The 25186-nt window shown below is 38.1% G+C and overlaps 1 protein-coding gene across 3 annotated transcripts in view; it reads left to right on the top strand.

Annotated features, from left to right (window-relative positions):
* The window catches only part of LOC130914911 (semaphorin-7A-like), a 67865-nt gene that overhangs the window by 25630 nt on the left and 17049 nt on the right, over nucleotides 1-25186 (top strand). For all 3 annotated transcript variants that reach the window (XM_057834509.1, XM_057834503.1, XM_057834515.1), the window contains exons 7-12: nucleotides 514-656; nucleotides 10391-10569; nucleotides 13666-13768; nucleotides 13836-14022; nucleotides 23630-23745; nucleotides 23819-23970. In XM_057834509.1, coding sequence (XP_057690492.1) covers nucleotides 514-656; nucleotides 10391-10569; nucleotides 13666-13768; nucleotides 13836-14022; nucleotides 23630-23745; nucleotides 23819-23970 — 880 coding nt within the window. The remainder of the gene's footprint in view (nucleotides 1-513; nucleotides 657-10390; nucleotides 10570-13665; nucleotides 13769-13835; nucleotides 14023-23629; nucleotides 23746-23818; nucleotides 23971-25186) is intronic.

Genomic DNA, 25186 nt, shown 5'->3' with positions numbered 1-25186 from the left:
CATCCCATGAAAGGATATATTTAAAGATCTGCAGAAATGCGAGGGGTGTACTCACTGCAGCTTAATGGCGGATTGCAAGCAACTATCAGGTGCATACCCCCACTTCCTGTACAAGAGTGTGCAGCACCCATCTGAAGGTGCTCTGCTCTCACTGTTGTTTTTTATTTGTCAATATCTTGTTCACCTGCCTAATCTTGCTAGTACTAGTGTTGCTGCCTCTAGTGCTCAATTACGGTATAGTTGCACAGGGCTTTTCAGTTGCGCCGAAGGCATGAAAATGAAACTATCAATTCACAATGAGGACAAAAAACAAACAAACAAAAGGAATGTGTAATGTAGGTGACTTGTAGTATTTCATTGCACTGTTAATGCTCATCTGCACTGGAAAGAGGTGTGGCATACGCCAAAGAGATGCCATAGCAAAAAATGTAGATGGGCTATTTTGAATTCAGGATTGTGTTTTATTTGTATTGTTAAATTGGTGTCCGTGTTTATTTGTGCTTCTTTTTGTAGAGCAGCAATATATTGGTTTGGTGCCAATCAGACGCAAGGATGAACCTTTGCAGGACAAAGTGTACGCCTTCTACAAGGAGAGGAATAAAGATTTGAATGTGTGCAGCAGTATTTGGCTTCCATACGTCTCGCAGTTCTGCATGGTGAGTATTAGCCCGTGGAAAAAATATAATCAACAGGGTCAGGAAATTGACCCACGGAGAGATACGATCATCTTTAACTCAGTTTTGTGGCTTTTGCTGAAACTGATTGAAGATTAAATAAATATACTTACGGTATTTTGCAGATGACTTGCTAGATTGTCAGGTTTTGCGACGATTATTTTTCAGTATGGACTCTGAAAAGAGTGTGTAAAAGACAAAATGGTTTCGGTGCTTTAATGTTTTATGGGGGAAAAAAAAAAAATCACACACAAATTTAGTCCAAAAATACACTACCCTTTAATTTACAGTACCAAATTGAAGACAACTTGACTAAATCTTTCAAAATTACAAACACAAGTAACATGAAAATAATAACAAAATTAAATACATAATGTAGATTTTGTTTCTTGTACTGTCTCACTCTGAAGCTCGTGAATAGTGCCACTTGTTTATGGAACTGGAGGGCGGGAAAAAAAACAAAAAAAAAACAAACAAAAACAAAACAGAAATAAAAAGGGAAATGATATTAACGTGAGACTAGGTTTCAGTACCCAACCCTAGTCATGAGACTGTCATAGTCATGACATGACTCTTGTCATTAACATGAATGAACGCTAATGATAGATAAGTGTCCAAACCCTAGCTTGATTATGTCATAAGAAGTATTCAAAGAAAATGTTACCACCTGTTTAATGACACCTGCCTCTGGCTAACCATTCAGGACAGGGTTCAGCTATAGACTTCATAATGGTATTGACGGGATAAGGGACGCGGGACCGTTTAATAGGGGGCCTGTGGAAACACTGAGAAAGAGCTTTTTATGTTGAAAATTCTTGTGAATAAATGCGTAAATCCCTCAATTCTTTATTGACATGGACGTAAAACAGTCTCGAATCTTTGTTAAAAGAGCAAAGAACCGGGCAATTAGCATTTATTTTCCATAAATATTGCAAACTATGACGCCAATGCCGTAGCGGCTAATTTCTCCCATTGATTTTTTTCACAGTGTTTCAAAATGCATGCATGATACGAAAAATATAATAATTACCTTGAATCCTCGAACAAATCACTCCTGAGACAATCCTTCCTGTCTGTATGCGGTACAGCTTTCCAGTGTTGTCAATAACGGCGTTAGAAAAAAACGGCGTTACTAACGGCGTTATTTTCTTCAGTAGTGAGTAATCTATTTAAATACTTTTCTCATCTTGGCAACGTCGTTACCGTTACTGAGGCGGGAAAGGCGTGCGTTACGATATAGGTTGACTGACGCGAGAAAAGTCTGAAAAAGATGGACTCAAAGAGACGAGAGAGCAGAGCAGGAGTGGGGAGGAGGCAAGGGAGTGTGACGCCCTGCTAGGCGATGCTACTATGCTAAGTGGCTCCAATAATACCTGTATAAGTCCTGTAATAGACTGTAGCCGATAGCCTACAAACTACGTCCACATGATGCTTCGGTAGATATCACATATATACAGAACTAGATGCAAATGACAGACACGGCGGCATTAGCAACATGTACAATAAAGAACAAGATGCGTTAGTAAACAGCTGCCATCTTAAAGCAGTAGACTTCTCAGGAAGGCTCTGTTGTAGAGAACCTTCCTAGCGAACCTAAGTAACTTTTAATCTAAAATACTCCTAAATCGGCAAAACTTAAAGCTTTCTTTAAATGATGAAACAGTTTTAAAACTTAGAAGGGAACAAATGCGATAACTGGAGCAATTTTAACAATTTTAACGGTTTAATCACAACATTAAATGACTTCCACACATAGCAAAGGTTACTATCTAGTTATCGCAATATCCGCAATACCCCTGTGTCTAGTTAAGTTTACGGTGAAGAATTGGGCTAAGGCCAATTGTCCCAAAAACACTTTAAACTTCACATTATGTGACCTGTTTTTTTTTTTTTTTTTTTTTTTTTTAGAATTAAAAAAAAAAAAGATCACCAGTTACTTTGCCAAGTAACTAATTACCGTATTGGCCCGAATATAAGACAGTGTTTTTTGCATTTAAAATAACACTGAAAAATTGGGGGTCGTCTTATATTCGCGGTCTAGACATTATAGCCATTCACGACGCTAGATGGGGCCAGATATCATTGAAGAGATGATCTGTCATGACAGATCTCAGCTACTCTTCCCATTCACGACGCTAGATGGCGCCAGATATCATTGAAGCGATGTTTTGTCATGACAGATCTCAGCCACTCTTTTTAGTTTAACCGGTTTGCATTATTTTATTGCACTGTTTTTCCTTATTCAGATTTTTTTCAAGACTACATTTAGACTTCACTTTGATGGTTAATGCAGTTATTGCAATTTTGTTGTTTTATCACAATAGATTGGTTTGTTTACATTTCAAAAACCAGAAGCCATTCATTTACGAATGTGATTGCACTTTAATTTACATATTTAAATGTTCACATATTAAGATTTGAAAGAGGCAAAATAACATGCTTTTTCTCTCAAATATATTGTTATAATCATTTGTTTCGGATATACTGTTATTATTTTCTGTATAAAAATTAATTTGGTTTTCAAAAAGTCTTTTTTTCAAACTTGAGTCTTGAAAAAGAGGGGTTCGTCTTATAATCAGGGCCGTCTTATATTCGGGCCAATACGGTACTCTTACATTCAGGTAACTGAGTTACTAACGCAATTACTTTTAGGAAGAAGTAATTTGTAACCGTAAATAATTTCTTTTTTTAAAGTAAGATTAACAAAACACTGCAGCTTTCGTACTTTTATCCTAAATCCAGCTTTGAATCGCTGCATGTGTCGCTGCGACAGACTGCGAATAACTGAAAAGGATTGTGGGATGGGCCCCCTGCTTGAAGGATCTGCCAGCCAGGCTCATTGATATCACTGATGCAGCTCAGTTTTCAAATTTAAAAATGAGCATTTGATTCAAATTAGGGCTGTCAAAATTATTGCGTTAACGGGCGGTAATTAATTTTTTAAATTAATCACGTTAAAATATTTGACGCAATTAACGCACATGTCCCGCTCAGACAGATTTAAATGACAGTAGAGTGAAATGCCCACTTGTTAATTGTGTTTTATGGAGTTTTGCCGCCCTCTGCTGGCGCTTGGGTGCGACTGATTTTATAGGCTTCAGCACCCATGAGCATTGTGTAAGTAATTATTGACATCAACAATGGCGGGCTACTAGTTTATTTTTTGATTGAAAATTATACAAATTTTATTAAAACGAAAACATTAAGAGGGGTTTTAATATAAAATTTCTATAACTTGTACTAACATTTATCTTTTAAGAAGTACAAGTCTTTCTATCCATGGATCGCTTTAACAGAATTTTAATAATGTTAATGCCATCTTGTTGATTTTTTGTTATAATAAACAAATACAGTCCTTATGTACCACATGTTGAATGTACAGTATATATCCATCTTGTGTCTTATCTTTCCATTCCAACAACTTATTTTACAGAATATATATATAATTTACAGAAAAATATGGCATATTTTATAGATGGTTTGAATTGTGATTAATTGCGATTAATTACGATTAATTAATTTTTAAGCTGTAATTAACTCAATTAAAAATTTTAATCGTTTGACAGCCCTAATTCAAATATATTATGTCGCTTACGAGATTTAACAAAGGAATTAACATCCAATTAATAAGCAGAACAAGTCAGGCTCACTTTTCTTGTACCATTTTTAACAAAATACTAACACAGATCATGATTTCACCAACTATGTAATGTCAAGGTGCTACTAAGAAGGTGTACCCACAACCCACAAGTCTTTGCGCCAGTCACACTACAGTGATCCCTCGTTTTTCGCGGTTATTGGGGACCACAACCTGCTACGATCAGTGAAAAACCGCGAAGTAGTGCGCCCCCAATTTTTCTTTTGGTATGTGTATTCAATGTGAGTGAGTCTACTCAAATCCGCTAAAAGCTGCTCACTTACACACAATGAGTTGCCAAAGCAACTGTTTGACTAGTTAAACAATGATTGACGCATGTGGCGCTTTGAAGTCTCGGCTTTTCAAACTTCTCTAGCAAGATCAAACCTTAACATTTGTCAATAATCGCTAACTTTAATAAACAACTCCAGTGCACGTGTACTGCCTAACAAACAAAGAGCAGGGAGAGTGAGGGAGGGAGCGAGAGTGAGACTACACGATCGGCTCGGGACACCTCATCTGTATTTTTTATTTTTAAAAAAAATCTGCGATGGACTGAGGGCACGAAGTTTTGAAGCGCAAAGTGGTGAGGGATCACTGTATTACGTTCCCGAGCCCTGGGCTCACAATCTTCCTTTCAGATGTTAAAAATTGTTTGTGTCTCCCATTTGTTTTCTTTTCTGTGGGAACCGGGTCAAAATGGCTCTTTAAGGTTGCTGAGCCCTGATCTAGTACAGATTGTAATTCTTTCACAGGTGGATAAGATAGGAAGTATAGACGTTGGTGTGCTGCTTTATTGAAGAAACAGGAACAAAAAAAAGCACACTGTCAAAAGATGTTCCCAAAAGTTAACTTCCTTCTTTCAAGAATATTTGACTGTAAGAGTCAATGTGAATTAAAGCCTTTGCAGCTGGAGAAAGTAAATATATTATATTTCATATAATAATATGAAAGTAAATATGTGTAGGCATCCAGTAAACTCGACATTCTGTATTATGAAATCACTAAAAAGTAGTGCTGTACCAATACTAGCACCAGAAGGGGCCCTCGTACAGCACTGATTTGCTGGCATTGGTATCGGCGAGCACTGGCAAATATTTGCGCCGGGGACCAGAACCCAGTACGATAAGTAAAAAAAAAAAGCGAAAAAAAAAGAAAAAAAAAAATATTTTTTTTTGTGTTTAATGTATTTATTAAGATTTAGCATTGGAAAGAGATACATAGGCTATAAGACATGTCCCCCCCCCCCCCCCCCCCCCAAAGTATAGTTTAAAAAAACTTTTATGGATATATATTAGGGCTGTCAAGTGTCAAACGATTAAAATTTTTAATCGGGTTAATCACAGCTTAAAAATTAATTAATCGTAATTAATCACAATTCAAACCATCTATAAAATATGCCATATTTTTCAGTAAATTATTGTTGGAATGGAAAGGTAAGACACAAGACGGATATATACATTCAACATATTGTACATAAGTACTGTAATTGTTTATTATAACAATAAATCAACAAGATGGCATTAAAATTATTAACATTCTGTCAAAGCGATCCATGGATAGAAAGACTTGTAGTTCTTAAAAGATAAATGTTAGTGCAAGTTATATAAATTTTATATTAAAACCCCTCTTAATGTTTTCGTTTTAATAAAATTTGTAAAATTTTCAAACAAAAAATAAACTAGTAGCTCGCCATTGTTGATGTCAATAATTACACAATGCTCATGGATGGTGCCATAAAATCAGTCGCACTCAAGCACCAGCAGAGGGCGACAAAACACAAAAAAACACAAATAACAAATGGACATGACACTGTCATTTTAATCTGTTTGAGTGGGGCATGTGCGTTAATTACTTCAAATATTTTACCGTGATTAAATTAAAAAAAAAAAAATTACCGCCTGTTAACGCGATAATTTTGACAGCCCTAATATATATATTAAACACTTCAAATGTAATAATTATGATAAGAGTTAAACATATTACTGTCCCACAGAATTTTTTTTAACCAGAAAAAAAGTAGACGCTAAAACTTTTTTTTTAAAAAAAAGAGTAGAAAAATGCTTGTCTTTATTAAATGCTTCATTGAGTGAGTCCACTCAAAACCACTCAAGCTGCTCACTTACACACAATGCCACAGCAACTGTTTAACAAGTTAGTCGAATTTTTCTTTTATCCCATACAATTGCTATAGGTTGTTTTATTTACCCGACATGTTTTGGCGACTTTTCCACCTTCATCAGAGTGTCAGTGATGTTGGTGTGATGCGTCATTTATCAGCTGGTAGATGAAGGTGTGACTCACCTGTCAGATTAGACAGGCGAGTCACACCCTCTGCTGACCCCTCACTCTTCCAAGATGATGGACCTGGTAGTAGAGAGCATGTAAGCCCCCTCGTCCATGTTGATGGTCCTCGGGCCCCACTTGCAGATTTCAATGGCCTCCCTGATCCAGCGCTGATGTTTGTTTTCCTCGGTGCGGATGACTCTGGCCTTTTCCCAGTCCATAGTGTGGTTTTCCCTTTTGCAGTAGTCGGTAATGGCTGACTTGTGGTGTTCCTGTCGAGCTTGTTCTTTTATTGCCCTTGCTTGTCTTATTTCTGTCTCCTTTTCACACTCCTTCTTGTGTTCTGTTTTTCTTTTAATAAAGCTCCTCCCGATGTAGGATTTATTGCATGATTTGCATGGAATTTCATATATGGAATTGCATTTGTTTTCTGGATTTTGATGAAGATTTTGTCCTTTGGGTGGACCAATATCTGGCGGAGTGTTGTGTCTGGTTTGACCAGTGTGTTTATGTTGTATTTTTTCATGACACTTTGGATACGTTCCCTGACCATAAATAAGACAACCTAGAATAATTGTCTGGGATAAAAGGAAAATTCAACATCTATAAGTGTAGACAACATGAACTTAATAGAACTGTTTAACAAGTTAAACGATGTTGACGCATGCGGCGCTTTGAAGTTTCGGCTAACAAGTGTCTTTGACAAGATCAAACCTTAACTGTCTGTCAATCATTGTTAACTTTAATAAGCAACTCCAGTGCACTGCTGACCAACAAAAGCAAAAGTGAGAGACTAATGTGATCGTATTGGGATATCTCTATAAAATCCTGCATTTATTTTTTAATTGAAAAAAAAAAATCCGCTATTGACTGAGGGCGCGAAGTTTGAAGCGCGAAGTAGCGAGGGATCACTGTATTTTGTTTATTTTTTCAAACAGCGTGGATATTGACACAGCCAATACCACACAGTCATATATCGGAATCGGTATCATATGCCGAAAAATCACATAAGAACAGTATTACTAAAAACTAGGGCTGTCAAAATTATCGCATTAATGGGCGTTAATTAATTTTTTTAATTAATCACGTTAAAATATTTGACGCAATTAACGCATGCACTAAATGACCTGCTCGCACATTGCCTCAAACAGATTACAATGAGGCCGTTTATGGACATTAAGAGTGAAGAGAATGCCACCGGCCGCTTGGGGGCAGCGCCGTTCTATACTCATGTTATTTCTTCTAAACGTGGGAGAATTAGTAGTTGTGAGACGTTTATGCTGTATTCACAATGCAATGCAAATTGCTATTTGTGCTCCACACATATTTTGGTAAGTTTTCTTTCTTTTAGTGGCAATTATGTGTCTCTTGTTGTATTTTGGGTAAGATATGTACACATATATGTTATACAGTAAAGGCGAGTGGACACAGGTGTTCTTTGGACCGCGCCTTTTATTGGCATAAGCTTCTCCTTAACAACAAACATAGGTATTGTTTAGTGAAAGCACAACAAAAATAATATTCCTATCCCTCCCCCCCAAAAAAATAATGTTCACGTAAAGAAAAGCACTTCAGTCTATAGTAATGAGGCACTATTCTGACACACAGTTAAACAACAATGCAAAATGAACTGGCATTCCATATCAAAATAGCTATGCAAAATACACGTAAAACTTAGACTTTGGGCACTCTATTTTTATTATTGTTATTTTTATTCTTATTATTATTATATTAACTCTACTTTTGATTGAAAATTTTACAAATTTTATTAAAATAAAAACATGAAGAGGGATTTTAATATAAAATTACTATAACTTGTAACTATAACAATGATCTTTTAAGAACTACAAGTCTTTCTATCCGTGGATCACTTTAACAGAAAGAATGTTAATAATGGCATTTGTGGATTTATTGTTACAATAAACAAATACAGTACTTATGTACAGTATGTTGTACAGTGATACCTCAGCTCACGAACGCTTAAGCTCACGAACTTTTCGCCTCAAGAACATTAAATTCGCGAGCATATAGTCTCTGCTGACGAACTAGTTTTCGGCGGACGAACCAATTCACGCGGTCGAAAAGCGCCACGAGAAGCTGACGCACGCTCACGGCGTCCCAGTTCGTCCCCTCACTTTCGTTGAGTGCGGACGTGGTTTGTGTTTGATAGACATTTTGGACCATATTGAGTGTACTTTTGCTATTATGGGACCGAAAAAGTTACCTACAGTCCTTATGGAAGGTGACTCGTGTTACCAATTCGCCCTCGACTGGTAATTGGCGGTGCTTTCAGCTTCCCACCGTAGTGAGAAGTGGACCGGCGATTCACGTTGGCTCGTTGTCGTCGGTTGTCTTCGGTTCGCCCGATTTCCTCTCCAGAAAGGAGGCGGCGTGCATACAAACACCCAGAGGCGTCGGATGGCTTTTTGTGGGCACTTTTATTAACAACCAAAAGCATGTGGGGGGCACAGTAGTGGAGTCTACGCTAACTGCGCACTTTGCCGGTAACACTCTCCTTACAAACAGTAACTCCCTCCCTCCCTCCCCCTCCCACTCCATTCCATCAAGCCATCAACTACCATCACAAAGGTAAATAAAACGACTTTATTATACAGTACAGTTTATTTCTTTAATTATAATACAATAGCACATTTATTATACATAAAATAAGGTATATTTTTGTGTAGTTTTAAGGCTTATTTAGTAGAAAATTATGTTTTATGGGGACCTGGGAACGGATTATTCTCATTTTAATGGTTTCTTATGGGAAATAAATGTTCGGAAGACGAACTTTTCGCCTTACACACACTTTCTGGGAACCAATTATGTTCGTGAGCTGAGGTATCACTGTATGTATATATCCGTCGTGTGTCTTATCTTTCCATTCCAACAATAATTTACAGAAAAATATGGCATATTTTAGAGATGGTTTGAATTGCGATTAATTGCGATTAATTACGATTAATTAATTTTTAAGCTGTAATTAACTCGATTAAAATTTTTAATCCTTTGACAGCCCTAATTTTTTCATGACTCTTTGGATACGTTCCATGACCATAAATAAGACAACCTAGAATAATTGTCTGGGATAAAAGGAAAATTCAGATAATCTATAAGTGTGGACAACATGAACTTAATAGAACTGTTTAAGAAGTTAAACGATGTTGACGCATGTGGCGCTTTGAAGTTTCGGCTAACAAGTGTCTTTGGCAAGATCAAACCTTAACTGTCTGTCAATCATCGTTCACTTTGATAAGCAACTCCAGTGCACTGCCTGACCAACAAAAGCAAAATGAGAGACTACGTTATCGGATTGGGATACCTCTATAAAATACTGCATTAATTTTTTAATTTTTTTAATTGAAAAAAAAAAAATCCGCCATTGACTGAGGGCGCGAAGTTTGAAGCGCGAAGTAGCGAGGGATCACTGTATTTTGTTTATTTTTCAAACAGCGTGGGTATTGACACACCACAGCCATATATTGGAATCGGTATTATATGCCGAAAAATCACATAAGAACAATATTACTAAAAAGGTTAGCCTGCCTTTTAAAAGGTACAGAAATTTAACATCAGAAATAGAACAGTGGAGAACACAAGCATAGTGGCCCCAATTGGACAAAAATAGTACCCATTAACCTCATGCAAATATTTTTAGTAATGTTTACATAATCAAAATACGTATAAATATTAAAACAAATATTTGGTCATATTTTATGATTGCCAAGGGCAAACTGTAACGTAAACCCCCTGCGGTATAACATTGACAATTCATTTCTTTGCCTTTCATCAGGTAGACATTGGCGGGCCTAAGAACAACATGCAGTTCACCTGGACCTCCCAGCTGAGCGCCAAACTCTTTTGTGGCGACCCAAAGGGGGAAAAAAGATTCTCCGAGATTGTGGATATAACCACTGTTCATGCTGAACAATGGCAGGATACCCTTGTTTATGCACTTTTCAGGAATGAATGGTGGGACTTTTAAACATCTAATGTAAAAAATATTTATTCAAGGTGTCCCCGAGTTAGACCGAGTTGGGTTCATACGCTGGCGACGTAACCGAATTTCCGCAGATGTCAGATTTCACCATTAAAGTCGAAATTTACGTCAAAATAATTACTATTTAAAAAGTAAAATACTTTAAAATAAAAATAAAATGTTGTACTTTATTTCTGAGAGCTGGATGGAGATTTTTGGGTTTTCCATGGTTTATTTGCAACACAGCCCTCTACACATCACGTCGCAACCTGATTCGTTACTTTACGTCGGCGACACAAAATGCCTTTGGCGAGAAGAAAGGAGTTTTCGCACGGCAGTTGAACTAAACTCAGCATACCTTAAACGGTGTCTCGCTCTTTTCTCCGTTTTTTAAAATGATTTTAAGTTTAATTTCCATTGTAATTGCTATTCATTTGGCTGAACCTAAAATACTCAGCTTTCTTTTAATGTGAAAAATGGAGCGCGCAAAAGGCAAAGATACTCCCGACGCATGAACTCAGACAAGCAATATGCACTAGCAAAGCGAAAACAATAGCCGCTTTCAGACTGTAGGAGCCTGAGTACTTATTTCCTATGACTATAGGCCTCTTTAGTAGTTATAGGAACTATCTTTCGCCTGATACAAATTCCTCTGACATTGTAGTCTGTGCCAGTGACGGATTATTTGCTCACTACGCATTATTTGCTCGCTACACTCCCCTCACCATTAGGGCGTAGCAACTGATTTCAGCCTATGTAAACACCTACGTAATCAAGTTCCTACTGCGCCACTAAAAGTCCCTACTTCAGAGTAAGAACTAAAATGGTGCTCGGAACTCGACGAAATGACGTCATCATCCCCCAAAAGGTTCTAGGAACTGCAGATAGTTCCTATAGCGCGAAAGCGACTTATAATGCAGGGGACTTAATGGCGGACAAGGCACGGGCGTCGTGAAGTTGACACGTCGTAGGTGGAGGACATGTAACCAAAGGACTCCCTGTATATTATGATTTTTGAATGTGTAACATTAAAAAAGAAAATCAATCATTTTTTTATGTAGTAGATATTTTTAAAAACCTATACAGTGGGGCAAATAAGTATTTAGTCAACCACTAATTGTGCAAGTTCTCCCACTTGAAAATATTAGAGAGGCTTGTAATTGTCAACATGGGTAAACCTCAACCATGAGAGACAGAATGTGGAAAAAAAAAACAGAAAATCCCATCGTTTGATTTTTAAAGAATTTATTTGCAAATCATGATGGAAAATACGTATTTGGTCAATACCAAAACTTTGTTATGTACCCTTTGTTGGCAATAACGGAGGCCAAACGTTTTCTGTCACTCTTCACAAGCTTTTCACACACTGTTGCTGGTATTTTGGCCCATTCCTCGATGTGATGTTTTGGGGGCTGTTGTTGGGCAACACTGACTTTCAACTCCCTCCACAGATTTTCTATGGGGTTGAGATCTAGAGACTGGCTAGGCCACTCCAGGACCTTGAAATGCTTCTTACGAAGCCACTCCTTTGTTGCCCTGGCTGTGTTTGGGATCATTGTCATGCTGAAAGACCCAGCCACGTCTCATCTTCAATTCCCCTGCTGATGGAAGGAGATTTTCACTCAAAATCTCTCGATACATGGCCTCATTCATTCTTTCCTTTACACAGATCAGTCGTCCTGGTCCCTTTGCAGAAAAAAAGCCCCAAAGCATGATGTTTCCACCCCCATGCTTCACAGTGGTTATGGTGTTCTCCGGATGCAATTCAGTATTCTTTCTCCCCCAAACACGAAAACCTGTGTTTCTACCAAAAAGTTCTATTTTGGTTTCATCTGATCATAACACATTTTCCCAGTCCTCTTCTGGATCATCCAAATGCTCTGTAGCAAACCGCAGATGGGCCTGGACATGTACTTTCTTCAGCAGTGGGACATGTCTGGCAGTGCAAGATTTGAGTCACTGGCAGCGCATTGTGTTACTGATAGTAGCCTTTGTTACTATGGTCCCAGATCTCTGCAGGTCATTCACTGGTGAACCTTGTGGTTCTGAGATTTTTGCTCACTGTTCTTGTTGTCATTTTGACGCCACAGGGTGAGATCTTGCATGGAGCCCCAGCTCGAGGGAGATTATCAGTGGTCTTGTATGTCTTCCATTTTCTAATAATTTCTCCCACAATTGATTTCTTTACACCAAGTGTTTTACCTATTGGAGATTCAGTCTTCCCAGCCTGGTGCAGGTCTACAATTTTGTCTCTGGTGTCCTTCGACAGCTCTTTGGTCTTGGCCATAGTGGAGTTTGAAGTCTGACTGACTGATGTTGTGGACAGGTGTCTTTTATACCGATAATGAGTTAAAACAAGTGCCAGTAATACTGGTAATGAGTGGAGCCTCGTTAGACCTCGTTAGAAGAAGTTAGACCTCTTTGACAGCCAGAAATCTTGCTTGTTTGTAGGGGACCAAATACTTATTTTCCACTCTAATTTGGAAATAAATTCTTTAAAAATCAAACAATGTGATTTTCAGTGTTTTTTCCCACATTCTGTCTCTCATGGTTGAGGTTTACCCATGTTGACAATTGGAGGCCTCTCTAATCTTTTCAAGTAGGAGAACTTGCACAAATGGTGGTTGACTAAATACTTATTTGCCCCACTGTATATGGCGGACGAAGCACGGGAGTCGTGAAGTTGAAAAGTCGTAGGTGAGGGACATGTAACCAAACGACTCCCTGTCTATTATGATTTTTGAAGGTGTAACATCAGAAAAGAAAATCTAGGAGTTTTTAATGGAGTAGATGTTTTTAAAAAAAAATATATGTTTGGTTCTTTAGTTCTTCAATTTTTAAGAAAGTCAGGGATTCTCCTAGAAAACTTGCAAAACCTGGTGATAGAGAACCTCACCTTGTTTTTGGAAAATAAAACCCCGAAACACTAAAAGTGTGCTTAGTTAAACATCTAGCTATGTTTAAGGTTGTGCGTGCTCTGTCAATGTTTGTTCACAAATGACTGCTCCTCTGTTGTATAAACATTGAACTTTGCTGCATAATAACAATTTTCAACCGTTTTCAAAACAGTGTCACTCATGTGGTTGCAGGAACATGAGCGCTGTGTGTATGTACTCCATGAAGGACATCCATGACATCTTTATGAACTCGACTTTCAAAGGTTCAGACCATCAGAGGGGCCGGCCCAGGGTGGTACGAGCATGTGAAAATAACACTGTTGGTCATTGTGATATTTGAGGACTAAAATATTCCTCTACAGTGTGTTCCAGACAGTACACGTCTATCACTGGAAGTACTGAGAATGACCCAGATAAACTCTGAGATGGAGCAGTGGGTGAAGCCTGTAAAGAATTCAGAACCGCTTCTTGTCCGCCACCATGTGTACACCCACATCCGTGCCGATGCTTCTTTCACAAAGGAACACACACTTCTATTTTTGTCTAGAAGTGAGTACTGAGTTTCTGAATGTAAAAGCATTTTGTGTCCTGATCCAGGTTTTTGCACTTCCGATCCGATACCGATATTGTTTTGCACTTCCGATCCGATACCGATACTGGCTGATACCGATACCGGCCTATCTGAGCATGTGTTAAAGTTTAAAGTTATTTAGCCTCCTTACTTAGTTGTCAGACTCATGTTGAAAAAGGTTTTAGTACTCTTGATAACAACTAGCCAGCTGAATTAGGTGAGTTTGAATAACACACAACGGTTGGAGTATTTTAGATAAAAAGTTAATTAGGTTCGCTTGGAAGGTTCACAACAGCCTACTCGGGAAGTCTCCTGCTTTAAGATGGCAGCTGTTTACTAATGCAACTAGTTTTCAATACTTCAATATTGCTAACGCCGTTAAGTCTGAAATTTTGCATCTAGTTCTATATACATGTGATATCTATTATCTACAGTAAAATGATGTTGACGTAGTTTGTAGCGGCTGTCAGCAGCAGTCAGGTATTCTTGTGTTTTTTATCCAGCGGCATTAGTTGAGCTAAAGCCGTGAGTTGAGCATCGGCATTACCCGGGTCTATGACAAGCATGATGTTTACTCTCGGGACGCAATGTGGTCCGTTTCTCATTGTGTATTACTTGACATATTTCAATAATCGGAATTTGGATGTTTGGGAATCGTTCTCGAATCTTCCACGGCCGAATCGCTCAAGGATGTAATGACGGCTGGGTGCACTCTCCCTCTTCGTCTTTGTCGTGCTTTAAGGTGAAATGATCCCACACAGCTGACATTTTTACCGATAAAGTATCTCGGTAAATTGGGAGACAGTAATGTAAATGTAGTGTGTTGAAGGTGTGCCGTATAATTCGGACCGGATTTTAGGGAAACTGAAGCAAAAACTGGAATGGATTATGTAAATTGGTGTGCTGGAAAACCCGGACCGGACTTTAAAAAAAATACTGGATCAGAAGTCTGGATCAGAATTTTCCCGTGTTGGCCGATCCGATACCGATGCACATTTTTTTGCCCATATCGGCGTCCGATCCGATCCAAATATCGGATCGGGATATCTCTAGTGAAAATTTTGGTCACAATTTTTTTTTTTAAAACATACTTACAATAATATTCAGCAATTCAAATGTTTATTTACTAAATTTTAGGTGTGACGATTAATTGTTTAATCCAGAACTAAATATTTAAATCTAAATCTTCAATCTAAATTCAAACGTTAAATGTAAAGTAAAGTAACATTCACTCCCAGCCATTTTCACTGATGCAACCCCCTTCGCTCCCGGGCGTTTTACTGGATTTTGACTGGTTTTGCAAGGCCCACAGAAAATTCTGTTCTATTGCTATATAAACATGGAACCCACCAAAAGAAAGATTAGACTCTTTTCTTTCAGCATGAAAAAAAACTTAAGTTCATATTTTTTCCCATTCTTTAGAAATCAGTGTCAGAAAACAGCTTAGTTTGAGCAATTTTCTAATTTCTGATGAAAAAACTGAGAAATTGAGCTTTTTGTGAAAGCATACATTTCAAACATAACTTTGACTTTAACACAGCTATTTTTTGCGTTAGTTACATCTCAAACATCTGAATAATGTTTTCCTTTTACAAAATAACATAAACAACAAGACAAATAGAGCTTTTGTTGGCAAAGTAACAACTTATTTACACATAACTAACTGAGAGATGACGCTGTCAGCCGACGCGACAGCCGGGTAAACTTTTCCCTCATCGCCGCCTGTCTCATAAAGATGGATTTTTTCGAGTCTCTGCGGGGAACTCAATGGCATCATCCGCTGCACTGGTGGTCCCGGTCGTTCCGCTCGGTCGTCCATCGCCTGGCATTCCGGACGTCCTCTAGGTTGTTCTCCATTCGGTCGTCTTCCGCCGGCGCCCCAGCCGTGAGGCACGGCCGTTCGTTGCTGTTGAATCGGGTTGCAGGTCTTACCAAATGCGCTACTGCCCTCCAGTGGCGTAACGTAAAAGACAATAAATACGTCTTTGGGACACTGAAACAATTAAAAATAGAACGTATGTGTACGTTTTTGGGAGCAAATGAGTTAATAGGGGGCTTGTATTGTTGGCGTGGCCGTCAAAGCTGACCGAGAATCACAAACAAAGAGCTTTTTCCGTTGAAAATTCTTGTGAATAAATGCTTAAATCCCTGAATTCTTTATAAATATGGGCGTAAAACAGTCTCGATTCTTGGTTAAAAACAAAAAAACTGCAGTTAGCATTTATTTTACGTAACTATGATGCTAGTCAGTAAGCAAATGTAGTAGCCGCCTTATGAAAACAGAGCTTTTTCCGTTAAAAATTCTTGTGAATAAATGCTTAAATCCCTGAATTATTTAAAGATATGGACGTAAAAATGTCTTGATTCTTTGTTAAAAGAGCTAAAAACCTGGCGGTTATGCATCTATTTTACGTGAATGTTGCAAGCTATGACACCAATGCTGATTTGTGAAGCCACAATTGAATGTAATTCAATCAAAGTACAATTGAATTTAATTCAATCAAAATGCAAAATGATTATATTTTTGGTATACTATTTGAAAAAAAAAAGAAAAAAAAAAAAGTTTCATCAACAAAATTGCTGTAGGTAAATCGGAACTGATTGTGTTAAATGCCTTCATCATTTTGTATTAAATCAATCAAAGGCCTTTGAATCAAATCGTCGCAGAATATCGTATTTTCTACATCCGCCCCTGAATATAATTATACCTCAATTTTATATGTGAATCTAAATCTAATCTGTATCTAAATCCTAAATCTTGAAACAGGTGAAAGTATATATTTAGCTAATATGCAAATTCAAACAACTATTGCCCGGAAGTAGGCCTGTAACTAACGTTATTTTCATAATCGATTAACCTGACGATTAATTCTACGATTAATCGGTTGAATGTCACTTTTTTTCAATTACCCTCACAATTTACCTTGAAGTTGTTTTCAGTATGCTTTAAGTCACAAGGAAGACAAAATCGATGACTATTTTCTTCAAAAATAATATTTCATTACAGCTTCCTGACCTAACTGTAGTCTACAACTGTATCAGTTATCAAATTCGTTGGGAAAGAATTTATTATTCATTTTAATCGATTAATTGTTGCAGCCTTATTAAGAAACTAGCTTAGACAGCAACATGTCTGAAAAATGGCAAAAATGTGAATTATTGTCCATGTCCTACTTTGACTTAACAAAAATGTAATTAGGAAAACTGATATTTTCAACTGAGAAGTTATATATACAGTTTTGGGCAAAACTATTGGCACCCCTGCAATTCTATCAGAAAATGCTCAATTTTTCCCCAGAAAATGATTGCAATTACAAATGCTTTGGTAGTAATATCTTCTTTATTTTGCTTGTAATGAAAAAAAACACACAAAAGAGAATGGGAAAAAAAATCATTATCATTTTACACAAAACTCCATAAATGGGCATGATAAAAGTATCGGCACCCTCAGCCTAATGAAAAGTATTGGCCCCCTCAGCCTAATAGACCCCACTCACCAATGTCACACAATGACGTGTTGCTGTATTGTGCCGCCATATTGTCCGTCATTGTGTGTCCGTATTCTCACTGGTCTCAATTTATCGTGCAATTTATAGTGCAATTCATGGAAGCCCCGGTGCTTTCAGACGCTGTAAACTCATTGGATGCGTTGCATAAAAGGCGTTATGTGGAAAAGCTTCAGTCCATCCATTCGCCAGATCCATATATGATGCCTAAATCGATATTTTTCGACCCACTGTCTTCGCCGTCTCTGCCTGACATCTGCTACCCTGATATCTACAACTATCTTGTCCACACAAAATCAGCCTATTCTCACGAAACTTTGAAAAACTTTAAGAGCAGCACTCTAAGCAACATTACCCCGTGTGACCCTTTACTTCCAATTTTCTAAAATGGCAACAATCAATAATAAAAAAAAAGTTGACTGTGATGGCTGACGCTTCAAGGATAGGTGGATATTGGACTATTTCTTCAATAAAACACGCAACAACTGTGTCTGCCTCATTTGCAAAGAGACAGTTGCTGTTTTCAGAGTTTGATGTGACGCGATAATAACAAGACACGCTGACATGTACGACAACATTACAGGAAAGATACGCAGCGAGAAATTATAGCAACTTGAAGCTAGCACAGCAGCAGTATTTCGCAAGAGCCCGAGTGTCGAAAGAGAACGCCACAAAGACGAGACTGTTGAAATTATGTATTTAAAAAAAATAATAATAAAGCAAATGTGACACACAGAAGGGCTTGCTAAAATTTCTTTAAATGTATTGTTCTATGTAAATCAGCCCAGGTAGCCCCCCACATTTTTACCACACCAAATCAGGCCCCCTTTGCAAAAAGTTTGGACACTCCTGTTTAACTGATGATCTGTAGACAAGGCCAGCTTCTTTCACTTGTTATCAGCTAAATATTATTAAAAAAATTAGGATGGTGGAAGAAATAAGCATCTTGAATTTGAAACTGTATGTTGTCGGCGATTAGCCTCGCAATGATCTTAATTGTGGTTGTCAGCCCAAAACCTTCTAAATATATATTAAATGCATCTTACCAGATATAAAATGACTACTACATAATCTGTGGTGATCGTTTGGTGCCCAGTTTTCTCGTCGAATTGCAGCAGTCCATCTCGCTCTCCTCTCCGGGTCACTCGGAATACGGTAGAACTTCAAGTCTCTCCATCTATCTTCCCTGTTACTGCGACCAACCGCCACACACGCCTTCACCATTTTGATTATTAATGTTAACGAGCAGAAAAACACGCCATAATAGGAGGAATTTACGTAGCGGTAATGCGTAAACACGACGAGCTGACGGACAATATGGCGCGGAGGCGTGGTTGTGACGTCATGTGAGTGGGGTCTTTACTTGGTAGCCCAACCTCTAGACAAAAATAACTGCGAACAACCGCTTCTGGTGTCAGTCAATGAGATTCTTACAATGCTCTGCTGGAATTTTAGACCATTCTTCTTTGGCCAACTGCTCCAAGTCTCTGAGATTTGAAGGATGCTTTCTCCAAACTGCCATTTTCTCTCCACGGGTGTTCTATGGGATTCAGGTCTGGACTCATTGCTGGCCACTTTAGAAGTCTCCAGTGCTTTTTCACTAACCATTTTCTAGTGCCTTTTTGAAGTCTGTTTTGGGTCATTGACCTGCTGGAAGACCCACGGCCTCTGAAGGAGACACAACTTTCTCACACTGGACCCTACATTATGCTGCAAATTTTGTTGGTAGTCTTCAGACTTCATAATGCCATGCACACGGTCGAGCAGTCCAGTGCCAGAGGAAGCAAAGCAACCCTAAAACATAGGGAACCTCAGCCATGTTTGACTGTGGGGACTGTGTTCATTCCTTTGAAGACCTCTTTTTTTCCCCCCCTATAAACTCTATGTTGATGCCTTTTCCCAAAAAGCTCTACTTTTGTCTCATTTGACCGGAGAAAATTCTTCCAAAACGTTTTCTGCTTTCTCAGGTAAGTTTTGGCAAACTCCAGCCTGGCTTTTTTATGTCTCTGGGTCAGAAGTGGGGTCTTTCTGGGTATCCTACCATAGAGTCCCTTTTCATTCAGACGCCAACGGATAGTATGGGAGGACACTGTTGTACCCTCGGACTGCAGGACAGCTTGAACTTGTTTGGATGTTAGTCGAGGTTCTTTATCCACAATCTGCACAATCTTTCATTGAAATCTCTCATCAATTTTTCTTTTCCGTCCACATCTAGGGAGGTTAGCCACAGTGCCATGGGCTTTACACTTTTTGACGACACTGCGCACGGTAGACACAGGAACATTTAGGTCTTTGAAGATGGACTTGTAGCCTTGAGATTGCCCATGCTTCCTCACAATTTTTCTTCTCAAGTCCTCAGACAGTTCTTTGGTCTTCTTTCTTTTCTTCATGCGGTACACACAAGGACACAGGACAGAGGTTGAGTCATCTTTAATCCATTTCAACTGGCTGCACGTGTGATTTAGTAATTGCCACCACCTGTTATGTGCCACAGGTAAGTAACAGGTGCTGTTAATTACACAAATTAGAGAAGCATCAAATGATTTTTCAAAGGGTGCCAATGCTTTTGTCCGACCCATTTTTGGAGTTTTGAGTAAAATGATAATGATTTGATTTTTTTCCCATTCTCTTTTGTGTTTTTTCATCGCAAGCAAAATCAATGAAGCTATTGCTACCAAAGCATTTGTAATTGCAATCATTTTCTGGGTGAAATTAAGCATTATCTGACAGAATTGCAGGGGTGCCAATACTTTTGGCCAGCAATGTATGTTGTAATTTCAAGATTTTAGACAAATTTATGGTAAAGAAGGTCCTAAATGATTAATTGTTCATCAAAATAGTTGTAGATTAATTTGCTAATCGATTAGTTGTTGATTAATCGATTAATTGTTGCACCTCTAACCGGAAGTAACAAAATTATATGTATGTTTGTGCTGCTTCAATACCCGAATTTCTCCAATGGAGGATCAATAAAGAATTATTTTATTTCATTTTAACTTAGATTAATTTACTTTAGCCCAGGGTAATAAAAGCTCAAGGAGCTCTGACTGTGTTACCTTCGCTAAATATAAATATAAATATCAATATAAATATAAAGAAACCTACCCAGCGACAGCAGTTTACGATGGCGTATAGTGCTAAAGAAAGGGTAAAAAATAGGACTAAGAGATTAAAGTAATACTAGATTAGTACGAGAATAGTGTTGTATTATTACATACAGCTAATGGAAAAACGGCGCCCAATAAAAGCGCACTAAAATCAAAGGTTGGATGAGCTAATACCTACAAAGTATCGTATCATGTAATCTGTTAAATACCTCCTCTCACCAGTCTTTCATTGAAATACCCAACATCACGTTGAACAGCTTTAGTGAGAATGCCTTCCAGGATTCGTTTTATGCAACAGTACACCTTCTGTTCTCAAAACAGGGCAAACCAGCCCTGGCATGGAGGTGTGGGAGGATGTGGAATGACGTAAATTAACTGCAACACTATCCCTCCTTCTTCATTACTTACCACATAGACAAGAACTAACTAATACTGTAGAAATGTCCCAGATTATCTGGTTGGGTTGGTTAAGAAACGTTTCTAAGGAAATAGTCATAACCGTTGGTGTTTCCATTGTAATTCTGTAATCACACGATCAAAATTGTTACTGTGTCGGTAGTTTCAGTCACAAGATGGTTGCAAGATCTGTCACACAGAATGTAGCGAAGCAATAATAACATTACCTCTGTATTTACAACTGATAGGTGGACCTTTAACACACTTTCCAAGAGAGGTCACAGGTTTTTTTATAGACTAGGCAGACTAAAGCATAAAATGTCACATGCTATCAATAAGTATGTCACTCGTTTTATACGAATTTACTCTGTATGCATGGTCCAGGCATGAAAATGGGTCAGGGGTTAAAAAGGTGAGGAGGGTGTGGAGGAAATATGTTCCGGTACACCGTACAACAAGGGCTGTCCCAAACGACTAATTTTGTCCCGATTAGTCAGCCGACTATTTTTACGATTAGTCGACTGATCTAATAATCCCGCCCCCCTGCTGTTTTTTTTTATTTATTTTTTTTTAAACTAATTTTGCATTGATGACGCTTATTAATTTACAAAAACATTTTGGAAACCTTAAATTCTTTATTAAAGTACAAATAAACACGTAAATAAAAACAATAAATCACAAATGAAGTCAAATGCTGACAGCATTAACTAGTACAAAAGAACGGAATGTAAACAGATTCAGAACACTGACTTTGCCTTTCCAAGATTATTTAAAACAATTCTTAAAAAAATTATCGAGCATTAATATATTATACTCATCGCCAATCAGATTTTTCAAAAAGGGTGTCATTTTAAAGCTATTCTTAGCGTAGAATCTGAATTCTGAAGTATGTGGGATTAACTCCAGAAATCGTTATTTATATGACGAACATGACGTGCCGGTAGTACTTTTGCTAAACCGCTAACCGTAAGCTTTACACGCCGCAAAAAAAGCTCTTTTTGTCATTGCATGTTGTGTCCGTAATCATTTTTTTCCCTTTTTTTTTTCATTTGCAAATGCTGTTAACCAGCGATTTTTCATGTTTGAAGTGTCACCTTTTAACCGCAAGTTTGCGTTTTGGAGAAGACTGCCAATGTTTTATAGCAGGCTAAAATAGGTTGTCTTTTTTCCCCATTAGCCTCAATGTAGCAATGCTAACTTTTACAGTGTTTAATCTAGATGTGTTTCTGTTACGATCTGCGAACGCGGAAAACAAGATTGGACCCAAGAGCAGACAAGAAACAGAGGGAATAGTGACAAGGGTTTTTTAATACAACTAAAAAACACGCGATCGCGGAAAAAGGGATAATAACAAAAGGAGTCCGTGACAAGAGGTCGACGGGGATCAAATAACACTAAACTAAGCGGTGGGCAGCAAGCCAATAAGATAACAAAAATAATCACACTCAATACCTGCACAAGGTAGAGGAATCGCCAAAAGAAAAAACAGCTGACGCATAAACTAGGAAATCCAACGAGCCTCGAAAGTACAGGTGTCAAATGGCGAACAGCAAGCAAATATCTTGGCAACATTGGCTTGGATGGCCGGCGTTATATACTAATGTTGAGTTGCTGGAATTAGCAACAGGTGCGATGATGGGAACGCCCACACCGCCGGCTCTGTAACGGAAAATCTAACCAGCAGGAGAATGTGACAGTTTCCTTATTTTGTATGTCTGAACTTTAATTCTATAGCGTGTTGATGACCAATAAACATACGTGAAAGGAACTGGAGTCTGATATGCCATCAACATGCACGTATACATGCACGCACAAATGTATGCACGTACGCAGTGATAAAACGCAGCCGTGAAAATTACCGCCCTCATTTTTATTTTTCTGTGCAATAAATGGACTCGTTGCATATCGCGACAGGCTTAGCAACTTCAATAAAACATGTCGTTATTTAGTTAGATGGACTTACGATCTTCCAGCTTGTAATTGTCTCCTGTCGTCTTCCAAAATTACAACTGGGTGACAGCGCTTTAGGTGTTTATTCACGGCCGACATACAGCCAAGCTTGGCATTGAAGAAACAGGACACAACAGTGTATCCTCCTTTGTTTCGTTGAAATAAGTCAATGTTTTGGCCACTTTGGTGCATTTTTTTGGCTTTGTGCCACTTTCCCCGCTTGCATACCAAGCGTTCGACATTAAAAAAAAATCACCTGACCCCCACGGCCCTTAAAAATTTTATACTTGGATCTACACAATTCAAGTAGGTAACCCTTTTTGACTTCAAAACGGCGAATTTCGCCGAAAGGTGAGAGATTTTCATGCCTGATGGTCATGTCTATTGCACGACAAGCCTGAAGTCATTCATTTCCAGAAAAACTCTAAAACACTGATGTAATGGAGAAAAATAGCAATTGTGGACTAATAGTCACTTGGTGTTTTTTTTTGTAGCCTATCAGAAGTTTAAAGAAAGTCATTTCCAGACTGATCCAATAGCGGATGAGTACTTTGTACTACTATACATCCGTTTTAAGCATTATGAAACCTTAAATGTCTGCCTGCGACTTGCTGTTTGTTCCCCAGATTGCGGAGGGGTGGACAAAGTGGTGCTGAAAGAGAGCACAGCCTTAATTGTCGCTGAATACAGACCTTTCACCGAAAGAGCTCATATCGACGACCTCATTCTCCACCCTTTCTCTGTGAGTAAACAAAAGGTAGTGCCCTCCCTAAATGCTAAATACGTTAAACCTAGAGTAACAATTTATTCCACAGAAGAATCTCTACGTCAAATCTGGCAATCAACTGCTTCAAATGAACGTGGCCAACTGTGCACTTTATGGAGACACATGCGAGCAGTGTGTGTTGGCACAAGATCCTTACTGTGGGTGGGATGGCGAGAGCTGCACCTCAATAACCACTAGCAGGTCTGACATACCTGTAGCATATCCTGTGTACATATAATACGAGCAGTCTTGTCACGGATTACTTTAAAAAGTAATTTAATTACTGATTAGTGATTACTAGAGGTGTGCAAAATTTCCGATTCTTAGATTATTCGCGATTCGGCCGTGGAAGATTCGAGAACGATTCACAAACATCCAATTTCCAATTATTGAAATATGCCATGTAAAGTGGAAGTACAACACACTCAGCGCGTCGCGCGGTCTTCGGGACGCATGGAGGAACGGCGCGAGAGAAGCTAAACATCATACTTCTCATTACCCAGTCCCTCGGGTAATGCCAATGCTCAACTCACGGCTCTAGCTCAACTCATGCCCCGAGATAAAAAAACACAACAACATACCTGACTGCTGCCGAAAAGCTGCTACAAAGTACATCCACATAATGTTACGGTAGATATCATTTATATAGGACTAGATGCAATATGGATTCAGTAGCGTTAGCAGCACATCTACAAAAAGGTAGATGCGGGCGTTAGTAAACGGCCGCCATCTTAAAGCAGTACACTTCCCTGCAAGGCTGTTGTAGCGAACCTAATTAACTTTTTTATCTAAAATACTCCTATATCGGTAAAATATTGACTTGAATATATCTTTAAAATAGTTTTAAAACTTTCACATGTCGAAAGTAGACAAAAGGGAAATTATGGCATAACGGGAGCAATTTTAACAAATGTAGCGGTTGATTCACAACATTAAATTAATTGAATGTAGTTTAAAGCTGCTGATACAGAATGGGGACAGGAGTTTTTTATTTACTGTTATTTTTGTGTATTTGTTTATTGTTATATGTTAACTTGATACTGAAATAGTAGTTTGGTTTAGCCTGAGAGTATTTTTGAACAATATTGGAACTAATGTACAAAAACATTACAAAACATTTAAAAAAAAAAAAAAAAAAAAGGAGGGGGGTGCATCAATAATCGTTTTATAATCGAATCGGAGCCTCTGAATCGTAATTGTAATTGAATCGTTAGGTGCCCAAAGATTCCCAGCTCTAGTGATTACACCTAAAAAAAAGTAATCTAGTTACTTTACTGATTACTTTATTATCAAAGTAACTAAATTACTTTAAAAGTAACTTATCAGTTACTTTTTACCATTTTTTTTTAGCTTTTGCTGCCTCAACATAAAAATAACTGAAAAATGTAATCGTGTGTAATTGAGTTTTTCACATAAG

Source organism: Corythoichthys intestinalis, chromosome 1, assembly GCF_030265065.1.
Source record: "Corythoichthys intestinalis isolate RoL2023-P3 chromosome 1, ASM3026506v1, whole genome shotgun sequence".
Classification (NCBI taxonomy): domain Eukaryota; kingdom Metazoa; phylum Chordata; class Actinopteri; order Syngnathiformes; family Syngnathidae; genus Corythoichthys; species Corythoichthys intestinalis.
Note: the sequence above shows the minus strand (reverse complement) of the source record. Positions and strands in the feature narration are given on the sequence as shown.